General features: G+C 32.4%; 1 protein-coding gene across 1 annotated transcript; it reads right to left on the bottom strand.

The window, feature by feature from the left end:
- Positions 1-461: 461 nt before the first annotated feature.
- On the bottom strand, positions 462-4,144 carry LOC134240582 (hepatocyte growth factor receptor-like). The gene is made up of 7 exons (XM_062722671.1): positions 2,973-4,144; positions 2,641-2,835; positions 2,054-2,188; positions 1,592-1,756; positions 1,213-1,352; positions 815-947; positions 462-590 (listed from the first exon to the last, which is right to left on the bottom strand). The coding sequence occupies exons 1-7, from the start codon at positions 3,969-3,971 to the stop codon at positions 462-464; spliced, it is 1,896 nt and encodes a 631-aa protein (XP_062578655.1). The 5' UTR covers positions 3,972-4,144.
- Between the last annotated feature and the right edge of the window lie 11,663 nt (positions 4,145-15,807).

The raw sequence follows: 15,807 nt of genomic DNA, 5'->3' as shown, positions 1-15,807 counted from the left end.
TTTAAGTAAAATAAAGTCATACAGTGAAAGGAAACAGAACTCTCGTCAACTACGACCAGCTTGGGCCATTTCAACTTCACTTTCATATTGTTGTGGGGACATACACCGCATTTTAATCAAACTTTTTTTCTGTTTTTCTTTATCAATTAAAGATGGAGAACACATGGAAGTAAAAACTATGAGGAATACACCCGAAAAACATATGAAACTCGAACTTCCTACTTTTTAACAAAAACGGTCAAGGACGAGTAATTAAACATTCAATTACAATTTTTGGCCTTAACAGGTAAGTCTTGCAAATTAAAGGCAAAATTGTAAGCAACTAGTACATTGATGTTAAGGTTTTGGACTTTTTGAAAAAATAAAAGTGGGGACTTAGAAATTTTGACAAGTATAGAATGTGTGTACTTATTGAAATTAAAAAAAATGAAATAAAGCATTTTTTTACGTAGAAAGTAACTTTACCATATGATTTTACACATTGACAAATAAGTCTTCGATCCAATGTCCAGATTTTCACCGATGATTGTTACAATGGTATTTCCGTGTTGTGGACCATATGTTGGACTCATGGACATCACAACTGGGACCTATGTAATTTTCATTTTTGTACATGGAGTTTATACAAATACTATTCAATATTGTCAATCATTTAATCGGGTTCGAAAAATTTGAAAATGAATTTTAATCCTTTCTTAAAAGTCCGTTGTTGGAAGATTTCAAATTCTTATTATTAATTGTTCCTGTCAAACAATAAACATATTTTTTGGACTTAAAGATTTTCTCTATTATTTCAACAGATATGATAGTATACCTTGAAGGAAAAATTGTAAATGCCAATTTCTGAATTTCCCTTAATTTTATATCCGTGTGTTGAATTCTGAGGAAATATCTCTACAATGACTACTCCAGTAAAGCGTTTTGACATCGGGAGGACACATTGAATGCTATGGAAAAAAAACAAAAAATGGTGAGCAAAAGCACAGATAAAAGAGTTATTTTATTCATTATTAACCTATAATTTGAAGACTACCTGTTTATAAATTAAAAGGATATACTATTAACTCAGAGAGAGAGAGAGACTTAATTCATAAAATTTTATCAGGAAGCTATAAGATGAAGGTTTTATAATTATATTTTGTGTGTCAAATCTTTTGTTTATCTTACATTAAAAGAGGTTTGATAAAAATAATTTTTTAAAAAGCTAATTACTTTTTATCATTCCATTTGATATTTCCACATTTTATTTTCCCTACAGATACGGAGGGAGAATTGAGATTTGGAGACCCAAAATACTCTCCTTTTAAACTAAGAACAGTTCCACCATCTGTTGGCCCACTGGTGGGGAGAACCTGGTATTAAAAAAGCACAGAGAGCATGTAACTCTTTGCAACAGATGTTGTATTACTTAAAAAATATACTAGTTCCGAATGCTAGCTACAGGAAGCATATTCCAGTTAATCAGATTGCAAATTTCAAATGTATTCAAACTTCCAAGGTTAGAAAAATACCAACTTATATCTGATTTATTCTACCCGTTTTCATTTCTTAATTTCAAAAATATTGTTCAAGTCAAAGGTAAGTATATTACCTCGTGTATAAATGGCGGGCAGCTATCATTGTACCAAGTGGTCTTACACTGGTCTTTCTTCAGGCAAATATCTTTACACCAACCACATTCCAAAGGATCGCCACTAAGAACACAGTCACCACAGTTTGTGTGTATTTGACAGGTATCAAGAGGAAATTTGGAAACCTGAGTTAGGAAGATTATTGGGAAAATTATTGAAATCTATCGCAGTTAAAATAATTTACAAAAATTATTCGGGAAAAATACGAGGTCTCGAATATTTCATGAATTATATTGGTCTAAACGACAAAAATCTTCTTCTTTGTTGTTTGCACAATTCGTACGGAAATCATCAGTAAAAGGATATTTTTGTACTTTTGTTCGGCGCCAAGTTTTTTCTAGATAAGAACATTCACGTATTCACGTAGCAGCTAGGATATAGTCATTTTATTGCCCTTAAAGTTTTAATTATGTGACCCCTACCTTATTACCATAGAGAATGTAGGCATACTTCCCTCCCTCTTCAACCTCTACATCAGATTCAATCTTTACACTCCTATTTTTTGTAACATCAAATTCGGCGACAACCCTGGGTCCAGAAAATGATGTACTATCTACCTTATAAAAGAAAAATCAATGTATGGAATATCTGGAGATGACAAATTGTATTCAAGCTAAGAAGTCCAGTAAACAATACAAAATTTGGAGCAGAGCAAACATTGACCCCCAAAATGAGAGGGGGATCAGGTGCCGACCGGTCAAACCCACCATGTGCTCTTCGTCTTGATTGGGAAAGAAAGAGAAAATCCGTCGACAATTCATTGTGTGAATAATGGCCTAACAATTAGCATGCATATATACATATGCCTATGAAACAAATAAAGTTCTTAGAATTTACAAACACCATTCTTATTACATATAGTTGCTCAGGGTTAGTTAAAGCATGATATACACTGTATGATTGATTGTATTTTGTTTAATTTAGTTCTTGTAATTTTGCAGACAAAAGCATGGGATACTTTATATTTTCATGATAAGGTTTATATCCAGAAAATTTATAAATAAAATACTTTTAGGAGATAGCCCTCGTTAGTTCCAATCCATACTGTAGGTCTTTGATTTTCTGTTATTTTATTTGAAAAAACACTTGTAAATAATTTCTTCTCGTGTCTGTAGATCTCGGTTCGACTTCCAGGCATGGGTTCTACACTTTCAATTCCATCTAAAAGACGTAGTTTACTTGTGCAAATACTCCATGCCGAAATCTAAAATATTAACGTTATAATTGAAAAAAAAACTGTTATCTCTAAACCACCCAAATACCACATACAAGGATTTTAAACGAAGAAATTAGTTGTTTTTATTAATTTACTTTGCTACTTTTTATCAGAATATAACTCACGTCAGGGCTCTTGTTGCATTTATTATTTCCACAGTTACTCCAGCGGGGAGGCGAATAGCCATTCTTCTGAAGATGTGAAAAACAACTCACGTAAGTATGCATGAACATTCTTGAGAGTTCCTTGATGGTGAACTTACACAAAACAGATGAAGGGAGAGCTTCTAATGAATGGATTCCAGTTCCAAATGCCACATATAGAGACGACACATTAACCGAATAATATGCAGCAGTAGCAATGTTATGTTGATTACATGACAATATTCTTTCACTAAATGAACCCATGTAATCGTCATTCTTGCAAATTCGAGATATTTTAGTTTCAGTATAATTTCTTGTATTTTCCATTCTTATTTTCAAATAAATGGAATAAATGAATTCTTCATCTTGGAATCCATATACAAATGTTAGATTCGAGGCTCGTCGTTCCCGGTCACAAAGTCCAATTTTAGAGTACAAGGACTCGTAAAAAAAGCCATCATTATATAATTTGTTGATGGAAAATTCATTTTCCACTAAATTCCTTCCATCCCAACTTGTTCCTATAAAGTAAACCCAAGACCGCCCCCTACGAACTGGAAGAAATATGGAACCTTTTCTGCTGTCTATATGGTTTTCTTTCTTATCGGATAATGGCAATATTTCTTTTCCAGACAGTAAATTACAACTTTTATGTTCCAATGAACCACACATCAGTATTTTATTTTTTTCTGGCAAATACTCCAAGACTTCCACAATATCGTCCAGAACTGTTTCATTTCCACAAACACTGATTTGATTTTGCACACAATACGTCTTTCTAAAAGAAATGCTTGTGCCATTTTCGAATTTGGAATTAAATCGTAAAAGAGAGTTTTTCCCTCCAACATAAATTTCCCCAGTACCTCGATGAATGGTTATTTTCCGCAAGTCTGAAGTTAAATCGTCTGTTTCTCTTGTAGTGTAGAATGATGTTGCAATGGGAAAGTTGATAAGTGGAATAAAAATGAATACATACTTCATAATGGAAATTCTTGTAAAATCTATATAAAAAAGAAAATAAAAAGAAGCAGGATGTAAATAAGAGTTAATCGTAAAATACTTATCATACCTACTTTAGGACAGGAAGTACTATTCAAATGACACAAGGTTTGTAGTTGCAATGGGGTCGGAAAACAAAGAGTTTAAAAATGTTTTTCCCCAAAGTTCACTGATCTTGTAAAGATTTCTGTAAAGTATAAAATGTTCAAACGTAGTTTGTTCTTGAAAAACATTACAAAAGAGAATATTATAGAATTTTTTTCAGTTAATTCGATCATGAATAGGAGAACACAACTGCTGTAACTTTGAGAAAACTGTGTTTGCTCTGCCCACAATTCCAGTTGATTTAATAAGCTTCCGAGGTTGATTACTGATCGTTGTTTTCATTGCACAAATCGAAATCATCAATTTCTAAACAAGGGATAAAAATATCAAAATCTGAAGATTGAAGTGAAGAAATAGAATAATGTTTCCTTTTTTGATGACAGGCATATCAGTGCATGCTTTATGCTATATTTAATTTTAGGGGGTCAGATTGCATAATATGATACGAAAGATTTTTGTATTCTTTCGAAGTTTTTTCTAGTCTTGTCTGACCCCCTTATAATATGTTTATATTTTTGTTTTGCGTCATTTACTTCTATAAATGACATTTTTTTCACTTTCACTACTGTTGTTATTTTATTTTTAATCCATTAAAAAACTATCTCAGTTGACTTGGTTTCGGTCTTGCATTAATAATAGAGGAACATAAATAATGTTTCTTAATCAATACACCAGTTATTACTTACCTTTCAAGTACTTATTATGTTAGGATCTGTGAAGAAAAACTATCACACAATACTCTCATCATAATTCACTTTATGCGTTCTTTTATTATATACCTAATGTGTATCACTCAATTTTACTGTTGAATTTACGCGATCATGTGACGATGTGATCCTACTTCCCGGATCACCACACTGTGGTTTCTGAATCCATATCACCATTCTCTGAAACTGATGACGTAGTACACAAAAACAAGATGTTATTTTTCTTGCGCGTTAAAAAGTCCATTGTTAATATGCTCTGTTTTATAGTTAAATAGTATGCAATTGATCTCTAAAGCTTTATTTTGCGATATTTAGCTAGTGACAAGGAGGTATATAATAAATTTATCATTATAACAATAACTTGATCCGAAAAGCCGTATCACGTCTCGTTGACAGGCGCGGATCGTAAAATCAAACTCGACGCTTCGCGTCTCGTTTGATCTGATGATCCGCGCCTGTCAACTCGACGTGATACGACCCTGAATCATTTTTCTTTGAATGCACAGTTTTTTCTGTGAAGGAAAAAATTAGAATGAAAATTGTGGCCCCGGCACCCCCCGAGTTTATGATTTTAATAAACTTGAATCTACACTATATGAGGATGCTTTCACATAAGTTTCATCTTTTCTGGCGTAGTGGTTCTTAAGAAGAAGATTTTTTTGTTTTATGTTTCTATATAAAACTTTGATCAGCCATTGTGTCCCCGCCACACTCAGAGTTCATGAGTTTAACAAACTTGAATCTACACAATATCAGGATGTTTCGAAAAAAGTTTAATTTTTCTTGGCTCAGTGGTTCTTTAGAAGATTTTCAAAGATTTTTACTATATCTTCCTATCTAAAACTTTGATCGGCCATTGTAGCCCCTCCCTACCCCCTGGGGTCATTATTCGAACAATTAAATGTGAATCTAGCCTATGTGTGGATGTGTCCATATTATTAGATTCATCTTTCCTGGCCTACTGGTTCTTAAGAAGAAGATTTTTAAAGATATTTCTTAAATATTTCTATGTAAAAATTTGATCGGCAATTGTAGCCCCGCCCGACCCCCGACCTAATGATTTGAATAAACTTGAATCTACACTATATGAGGATGTTTCCAGATAAGTTTTATCTTTCCCGGGCCAATGGTTATTTAGATTTTTAAGATCTTTACTTTATACTGTATATATTCCTATGTAAAACTTTGATCGGTCATTTTTGCCCCTCCCTATTCTCTTGGGTCATGATTTTAACAAACTTGAATCTATACTACATGTGGATGTTTCCATATAAATTTCATTTTTCCTGACCCGGTGATTCCTGAGAAGAGTTTTAAAGATTTTCCTGTATACTCCTATGTAAAACTTTGATCGACCAAAAAGCCCCCTTCCCCCGTAGCCCCGGGGGTCATGATTTGGAACAAATTTGAACCTACTCCATGAAAATGTTTCCATATAAGGTTCATCTTTCCTGGCCCAGTGGTTCTTGAGAAGAAGATTTTTAAAAGATGCCATTACTTTCTCACTAATTTTTAATTTTCTCCCTTTATTTAAATAAACTTGAATCCTCTTCACTCAAGGATACTTTGTGGCAAGTTTGGCTGAAATTGGTCCAGTGGTTCTTGAGAAGAGATCGAAAATGTGAACAGTTTACAGACAGACAACGCCAGACAAAATGTGATCATGCAGAAAAGCTGCCTTCGGCTCAGGTGAGCTAAAAGAGGGAGCAAAGAGGTTGATTTTATATAATGTCTTTTCACATAGAACTGATTTATGAATATTGTTTGTTAATTGCCTGTACGTGTTGCTAAGGATTATCATAAATTTGCTTTTACAAACAATCCCTCGTTGTTTGTAAAGATTAAAAAGTTTAATGTTCAAATTTCTTAATTTTTGATAAGAACTTTTTGGGTTCGTTAAGTAAATTCTCCTTGTTAATTTGATAAACTCTTTAAAAGTTAAAATTGATTTTGTTATCATGAGCTAACAAATTGTTTAACAAAGAATCTCCAGGCAACGTAAAAACATATTTGGTCTCAAGTTTCATTTGATGTCTCCTGCAAAGCATTATTCAAACAAAATGAGTCAATAAGAACGTTCTTGTGACTCATTAGATAATAGCTGCATAAAGATCTCTCTATTGTAAAGGGAGTTCTCATATTATGCAACAGACAAATGATTCTTGATTATATCGGAAGATAGGTAAATAATATTTTTCAACCATTTTCAATGACAACTTGAATGTGTGCAAGGTATATGTTTGCAAACTTTATAAAGATCTTTGTCTCAAAATATAAAAAACGAAATTGCGTTACTTAGACAAAAAGGGAAATTGAAAAAAAATGACTTCAAAGAAACACAAAAGAAAAACTTACAATTTATAAACTCCATTCATTTGTGTTCGTAACGAGTTTGTTAATATATTAAATTAAATTCGACATAGACATATTATTGAATTAAAAAAAATGGATTGGAGTGCATATACAAATTCTTATTACATTTTCAACAACAACAAAAAATTACTGTTACACTCATCCCTTGACCTTTGAAGTGTTTCTGTCACCGTGAAAATATCTAAGTGATAAATTTTACTTGGAAGATAAAAAATATATCTCCTTTTTCCTTCCTTATATGCAGGGTTTTATATGTATTTAAAGAATGTTGATTCCATAGCTATTGAGAGAAAATAAACAATCCTACCATGAATAAACTGCCTTAGTTTCTATGGTTACAAATTCCAATGACATATCAACTTATGACATTGGGTTAAAAGACAATGGTAAATTAAAGGAATTACAGAATAAATTGTTGAAACAAAAACTACAGTTTTACTATCAGATTTAGAAATCATTGAACTCCTAAAATAAGTTTTTTTTAGGCTTACTGTTTTGAAGTTATCAAACAACTACGTAAAGAAAAGTTAATTTCCAACTGAAAGAGTTGAATATCCTCTTCTGTCACTTGTTAAAAGCGCGTTTACTGTTAACCTGTATTATTTGAAGGCTGCTGCTGATTTCATCTTCAGGTATCTCATGACATCGGTAAAAGATAACTATAAGAATCAATATGATATTTAGCCCCATTACTGCCATATGGACAATCAAAGTACTGAAAGTACTGAAAAGCGGTTAGCATGCTTCCATGGAATATACTGTACAGTGTAGAATAACACAAAATGCATACAGTGATGATATTAAAGTAAGTATGCATACTCGTTGAAAGTCATCAGCGAAGAAGCAGACACACTGACTTTTTGTAGTACTTACAGGGATTTTTTTAGGGTCTCTCTGGGGCCGAAATTCGGCCCCATTCCCAATGCTGAAAAGTGCATGTTTTTCCCAGAATTATACCTAAAAATTCCCAAAATGAAAAAAAATATTAAGTTGCAAATTATTTAAATAAAATAATGAAAAACGGGTATTATGTTCCCTATGTGCGATGTACGAGCCATCCGAGAAGCTCTGAGAAGTCATTCGGAATACTACCGATGTTTTTATAGCGGGATCGATGTTGAAAAATTAAAGTCGGGATCGTCATTTAATAAATTAATGTACATGTATATCATGGCAGTCTCTCCAGTTTGCATCGGACGGCATTTTTCAGGCTGGGTAAAATCGCTCTTGAGTCTTATTCTTATAAACTGGTCAATCAGTACTGATTAATCACTCATCAGGAACAAAACTACTATCAACTTTTATTTTTTAACAAACTTTTTAAATAAAGGTAAAAAAGATGACAACGTATAAATATGTTCATTTACAATTTTATCATACTCTGCAGCTTTGCCATTTGTAAGCCCCTTAACTTCAACAGCCGCTTTTATTATTAGCAGTAAAGCTGACTGAAGCCAGTTTTATACAATTAAAGATAAGAAAAAAGATTAAATAGTTGAGTTTTGCTTCTTTTTTTTTCCTTTTTATTTGTATGAAAATATTTTTCCCAATTTAAACCAAATATTGCTATTTTTCCCAATTTTGATGGCCCCGGCCCCTGGAATCAAAGGGTAAAAAAATCCCTGACTTAACTAAATGGAAAAACCAATAACATCCCGGATTGATGTCACAAACGTATGTTTCAAAATATCAACCTGAGATTTTCAGTTTGAAAGACAGGAAGTTAAAAAATTTCTTCCTAATTGTCTCCATTGGTGGTGTCCAAAAGTGCTCAGAACGAAAAAAAAATGTTGATGTTGCAAATTTTAATTGTCTTTCATGCTCTATTGATTCTGAAATTAGGTAACTGCTACTATAGCAAACAACTCAAAAAGAAAATAAAATGATAATTCAAATTTTTTAGATTAATTTATTTGGAGTACTGTACATAGATCTTTAGCTGGCTAGTCTGAGAAAAACGGATGGACGAGCAGAGAATTTATAAATCAATTTGATTTCAGAGAAGCTCTCAGTTTCGTAGGCTCACTGTGGGTCAGCAGGTGTGACCTGTCATTGGGGATGCTTACTTCTCCTAGGCACCGGAATTTTCAAGGATCCGTGTTTCTTTTGAGACCGATCACTGTTCATTCTGTATTTTGATACAGATACTGAGAACATCTGTTTATTAATATTATGAACTATTTCTCTCACAGGAAGAAAGACAAGTAAACAAGATTATAAAGTTTTAAGAAATGTACACTTTTGACTTTTAATACAATTAAATGTTCGAATAAGTAAATAGTATATGACAATTATTTAAAAAAGAGTCTTGCAAGCATGATATATATAAACGAATATATACTGAGTATTTGGCAAATATTTTTTAAAAATTGTGATCTTTTATAATCGTTTGTAATAATTAGACTGAGTACAGAATTTATCCCTGGATCGAAACAAAGCTTTCATTATCTTTTAAATAATTTCAATTGAGAAAAAAAGGAGAAGAAAACAAACGTTTCATTATAATGGAAGTAATCCATAACTGTACAACTTACAGAAGTATTCAGTTTTTTTATATAAGGGCTTTCTACATGTACTAGTATTACTTAAGTTAATTAAAGGGATGCCTGAATATTTTGGCAAGGAAAACGAAACTCGATCGAGAGATTCTCCGACGTTTTGCAGTCTGTAATAACCTTCAACCCCTTTAGCCAGTAATTAACCCGTCCTCCCTGTGCCAGTAGCATAATTCGGTCAAATATTTATTGTTCATGAGGGGTGCCTTATAATTAATCACACGCATCTGAAATTTATCAGTAAGTCTCTAAATTAGCCAAATATCGAAACATTCTACCCCCTCTATATACAGTTTAAATACACAATTAAGGTGTGCAGCGCCTTTTTGACCCCCTGTTCGATTCAGGCTTCAATATAACACATAAATCGGATATGCCTACTGGTTTTCGTGTAGCATTGGGTTCAAATATGGTATTTCTCGCTATATATTTCTTCCTTAAGTTTAAATCCAACGCGTTGATAATGTTATCAGCTAAACTTCATGCTGACTTCGAATTTCGTCACAGGGCCCGATGGCCATCAGCTGACGTCACGGAAATTTAATCTCGACACCAAATGCTCCTATACATAAACTTTTTAAATACAACAATTATAAATTTATTTCATTGACAAACAAAATCAGAAAAAAAATAAAAACCGAAAGATTATGTTGTTTTGATAGTCTTGATTTTATTTAACATGTGTTATATGTGTTAGAAACAAATAAGGCAGAGGCTTTGTTGAAGTTTCCGTTGTCGATAGGTAGTGCCTTATGGAAGTTTCAGTGTCGATACATGCCATAAAGCGGTTAGCGAAGCTAACCGCTTAATAAATGATGCGCCAACATGATAATCCTTTGTTTGAGTGTCTTCCTTTATTCCAGTGAAAAATATTGCCGTTGAAAGAGCGCTCAGTGTAACTGAAATTATAAAATCAAAGTGAAAACTCATTTACAGTACATTTTTTTTAATTTAGCGCTTTGCTGAATCTTCTTTTTTATATTTTGAAGAAAAAATAAAATTGTAGATACTGCAAACTTTTGTTATGGCAATTTTTTTCTTTAAACAAATTTGCTTCCATCCCGACGAGGCAATATTTTTTTTGTTTGAAAGTACGTACTGTGCAAAATACAAAGGTAAAAAATAATTTCCAAGATGAGTTTGCTGTCCTTTATCAGATTTATGAATGCCAACATGACTATCACAAATAGGATAACAATTGAAGTCACATGGAATCCTGCTGTTGCCCAATGATATTCTATAAGAAAACAGTTTTACATATGAATACATAGGAAAATAATATTTAAAATCATCTCAAGAACAGTAAAACCATAATTAGACATATTCATATGAAACCATCCTTAGGAAGTGAATATTTAAGTATGTTCAAGTAATGACCCCGGGGGGTAGGGTGGTACTACAACGGTTGATAAACTTTTTACATTGTAATGCATAGGAAACATCTTTAAAATTCTTCACAAGAACACAGAGTCATGATGCCATTAATATAAATGTCCCTTCCGTATTTAAATGTGTTCAAATCATGACTCCCAGGATAATAAAGGGGTAATAAAAGGGGATCACAGTTATACAACAGCATAGTCATTATGTAACACTATAGCTTAAAGGCATCCATAGGAAGCGTAGATTCAAATTTCTTTAAATCACCCCCTCTCCCCCGAACCACTTTTTGGGAGTTGAACTATGTTCAATCTCCCATGGTTATCACGCAATTAACATGCGCAGTAATTTGTGTTGATTATATAGAGCCGAAAGCGAGGCTACTGTGTCGGCTGATTTACTCCAATGATATTCAACAGAAAACATGCATAATCATCCGCCACAAATAGTTCATGTCATTTTCTCCTGAATTGATCTAATTTTCATAATGTAAGTAAATGTAATGATAAAGTAATCTTATTTTGAATATTAGATTTCGTTCAAAGTAAAACTAATTTATAAAGAACCTCAAAACTTTTTCGTAATGGAACTCATTTTTAGTGTAGCGTCATACACTGAAAGAGATACGATCGACAACTTTACATACTGACGGCAAGCGGTAAATCAAGTCTTCCCTACACCCGATGGTCCCGGATTTTGGATTTATAGCAATTTCTATCATACATTTTCTTGGTTTAAATGAATTCATTAATGCATAAAAACTTTAGGAAACATGCGTATTTATTACTAGTTCAGCAGTTTTACCTGCCAAAAGCGGTAATTCTAGTACTCTGTTATGAATGTTAAACCAAAAACGGACACCAATGTTTTCGTAAAATCGCGATTAAAAACAACAAAATGAAGTATATTTTTTAAAATAAAAGGAAAACCTCATTTATATACCAGATGATTTGTACGCACAAAACTCTCACATATACCACTGTTTTTATGTTTCGTCATTAAATATTAATTTTGTTTTTAACTTGGTATTGCTATTAAAAAAAGATTAAGTTCTGACGTACTCCATGTATATATTCGTGTAATTGAAATACATTAATTTATATTCACAGAGAAGTTTTATATAACAAACCTGTTAGCTCTTAAGAGGATGCTGTGTTAAAATCCATATTTTATCAACATTGATATTATTCCTGCGAAACTGAAATTTTCATAACACATCGGGTAAAGGTGCCAATTAAGGAAAACTTTATTACAAATTTCAAGACTGTGAGCAGTGAATTATATAAATGACCAACCGCCTCTAATATGAAAATAATCGCAGTGTCCATGTTTTGCAATGGGAAACCCAAAATATGTGTAGGATGAAAATTAAAGTAAAGAAGGTGTTCAACGTCAATATGTAATAAAGCTTCTATGAAAATTTCGTTCAGTGGTGCAAGAAGAGTTGCGGATAAGAGATGGGTATACCTAAAGCGTAACAAACAGATGGACGGAAATCCCGATTAATGAATACCCTTCCGCTTTTCAAGCAGGGGGTATAAAAAAAAAGGACTAATGTAGGCAGGCAAGCATTATAACCCATGTATTTTTTTTGCTATTTAATGTCTCTGAATGTCTTTTTCAAGATTGTCGCAACTCAAAAAATCTGAAACAGTTGTCTGTATTTGAAATAATAATATTGTTCACTTATTTAACCTCCCGATCAAAGATTTTATTTTACACCATGTTCAACTCCCATGAGTGCTTTCAGTACTTTGATTTTTTCTTACTAACAATATTATACATATAAAACTTTTAATATTGAACTTTTTTTTTAACTTTTTCCAAGGAAAAGTTCTCATGTGAAAGATGTGGCTACTTGAGCGCTTGTCTATTCATATAGAGGCGTCATTGTGTAGCTGCAAAATTTGTTTTCGGCATTTATATATAGAAGGTTTTAGCCGTAAGGGATCCGTATTATGTCAAAACCTACTAAAAAGGAATCTCGGTTTTGAGTGTCTCACTCATGGTATTTTTCAAAATAAGAATGAATAAAGAAAGAATTTGTTTAGAAAAAACAAGTCATTTTGAATGTTTTTAAGTTTTGTGCGAGGAATTGGTGTGTGAATCACACAGCCTTGTCACGTAGGCATATTTCTATAAAAATATGCCTTCGTGCAAGTCTGTGTGATTCTCACACCTATAATTCACACTCAACTTAAAAACATTCCTTATATTTACATTTTACAAGTTTGAAATCACCAAAATTATACTCAATTTTTCAATATCTTGCTACCCTATATCATAATACTTTTACTAACGTCGCTGTAGCCTCATTGTGACGTCACGTAAGCGCACGTTTCTCCGTATATATTTTTACGCGTGAGTGTACACGAAAATGGTTTGCAAATCAATTTCACAGTTGGCTTACTAGAAAAACACAGCACATGTAAATACATGAAAATGAATATCTTTATTATAATGATGGAATATACCTTCATTCGAATTGTGTCAATGAATGCTCATACATATAATAATCTTTCTCTCGCTCAAAATAGAGCAAAAACTTCCAGTTTCGTAAGTTAATACTTTGTCGAGGTAAAATTTCTGTAAAATATTTATGATATGTGATGTCATGTTACAGATTTCTTACCGTTTTTAGATATGGACATTATCTCTGTAGCAAATTTCACCTGTCTCCTCATTTGTTATGCTTGTTCTCCATATCCCTATATTTGTGGTGAGCTTTCCTGTGTTTGAGAAAATCCGAGTTTCTTGCAATGGCCGTTACTGAGATAAACACAACAAAATTGATTAAAGCCCATAAAAGACAAATAATGTTTTTAGGGGCATTTCTTTCTCGTCTCTGATTTAAATAGAATGGTATAATGAAAACAAAAATTTCAAATATCATCTTCACTTGATATTTTGTTGTTGCGTGTTACAATGCAGTGATCTGATTTAACAAGTTTTCATCGGTGTTAAGCATGGGAAAACACCCATGCAAATTATATAACACTCAAATATTCAATCAATTGATTTTTGGATTTTAAACGTGTTCTTGCAGTCAATCCTTTAAAGCTTTACAAATGGCTGAAGAAAATTCTGGTAAGTATGTTTTATTCTATTAAAACTTTCTCCATTAAAATACAAATCTCATCTATCCGAAGTCAGAATCGTTATTTAAAACTCTTTTTTTTAATTTTTCATAATATGAACATTTTTGAATACAAAAAAAGTAAGAGTAATAACTATTGAAAGATATATACATGTAGTAAAAACATGACATCTGATTAAGAAATGTTACGTTTTATATATTTCTGACCCTTATATGCAAGATGAATTATGTCTACATCCGAGGTATGTATGTTAACGGTAAAGATAATTATGTTTGATGCTATAAACATTATGGTGAAATGCAAGTCACCATTTTGTAAAATTTGAATTTAATGCTGGTAAACTTATTAACCAATGCCAGTAAAGGACATGGAAGCAAGATGCCATTTGATCATGTTGAATTATGTTGAGTTATGTGAACATGCAAGATAATATGATATAAATATCTACAGTGAACTTTAAATAATATCGGAGCAATTGCCCTAATAGTTACTATGAGTGATTATGGTGATTATGTCTCGTTTTGTATTTTCTATGGTCGATACAATGGCCATGTAAGAAAATAAATCTATCGTAAAGCCATTTGCTGAGGGACTTTTTTCATACTAATATTTAGACCATTATATACTCTGAACTAAATTTCTAAGTGATCACCTAACATATTTAAAGTTTTAAAAAACAAATGCATTCAATAAATAATTTCATGGTTGATGAAGCATGTTTCAATTCGATGTGGCATAAAGAACTATATGCGGCATATTGCATATATTTGCCCCAACAAAAGTTAAATTTTGAAAACTTCCTGAAATGTGCTGAATTCAATAAATTCTATGAGAAATATAAATTAACAGAAAATATTATATAAGAGGATTATTTTCGTAATTTTCAATGGCTGAAAGGACGTCACGTGATATTCCTCCTTTTGTGATAACGACGCGAAAGCGCGTCGGCGGAAAATGATAACTCACAACAGAGCGTTCGGTTGCACCGAAGTTACGTAGAACGTGACGACACAGTATGAGAAGCGTGTTTTTAACCATTGTGACTTAATGATAGCCTAGTCTGTTTAGTTAGGACTGCATTAGCGCATTCATTTTGAGTGATTATATATAATATAACAATTATGGACTTGAGTGAATGGTCATTATGTGGTTATAAAGGACTCATGGCAATTGATATTGACCTCAGACACAGAAAAATGATAGCGACCTCGCAGGCTCGGTCGCTATCACTTTCTGTGTTTTCGGTCATTATCAATTGCTATGAGTCAGAATTAATAATTTTGTAGGCCTTGCAAAACTATAGAACACATGAACAAAGAGAGACAAGCCATATTCGAAAAATTCCAGTGAAAAACAAGTGATTTCTAATACTAATCTAACAAATTACTTCGTTTGACTAAAGTTTACCAAGTTATTATAATTGACATGGAACTGAGTTTCAAACATATTCCGTTATTATATCACCTTGTGAACAGATTCAGAAAATAAGTATTTTACGACACCAAATAATGGTTTTTCTTTTAATTCAAAAGTTTTTAAATATTATAGTCAAACGATAATAATTACTTAAAAATATATACAGGTAGGTCTACGCATACAT

This window comes from Saccostrea cucullata, unplaced genomic scaffold, assembly GCF_032062105.1.
Source record: "Saccostrea cucullata isolate Sc308-1 unplaced genomic scaffold, CSIRO_AGI_Scuc_v1 ctg13455, whole genome shotgun sequence".
Lineage (NCBI taxonomy): Eukaryota > Metazoa > Mollusca > Bivalvia > Ostreida > Ostreidae > Saccostrea > Saccostrea cuccullata.
The sequence above is the reverse complement of the archived record's forward strand: the minus strand, read 5'-3'. Positions and strand labels throughout refer to the sequence as shown.

Excerpts from the sequence above, each read along its gene's own strand:
- LOC134240582 (XM_062722671.1), bottom strand. The coding sequence starts at position 3,971 with ATGAAGTATGTATTCATTTTTATTCCACTTATCAACTTTCCCATTGCA. Across the intron at positions 2,836-2,972 it reads AATGCAACAAGAGCCCTGAC|ATTTCGGCATGGAGTATTTG; the intron begins GTGAGTTATATT and ends TTAATATTTTAG. Across the intron at positions 1,757-2,053 it reads ACATTCTCTATGGTAATAAG|GTTTCCAAATTTCCTCTTGA; the intron begins GTAGGGGTCACA and ends TTCCTAACTCAG.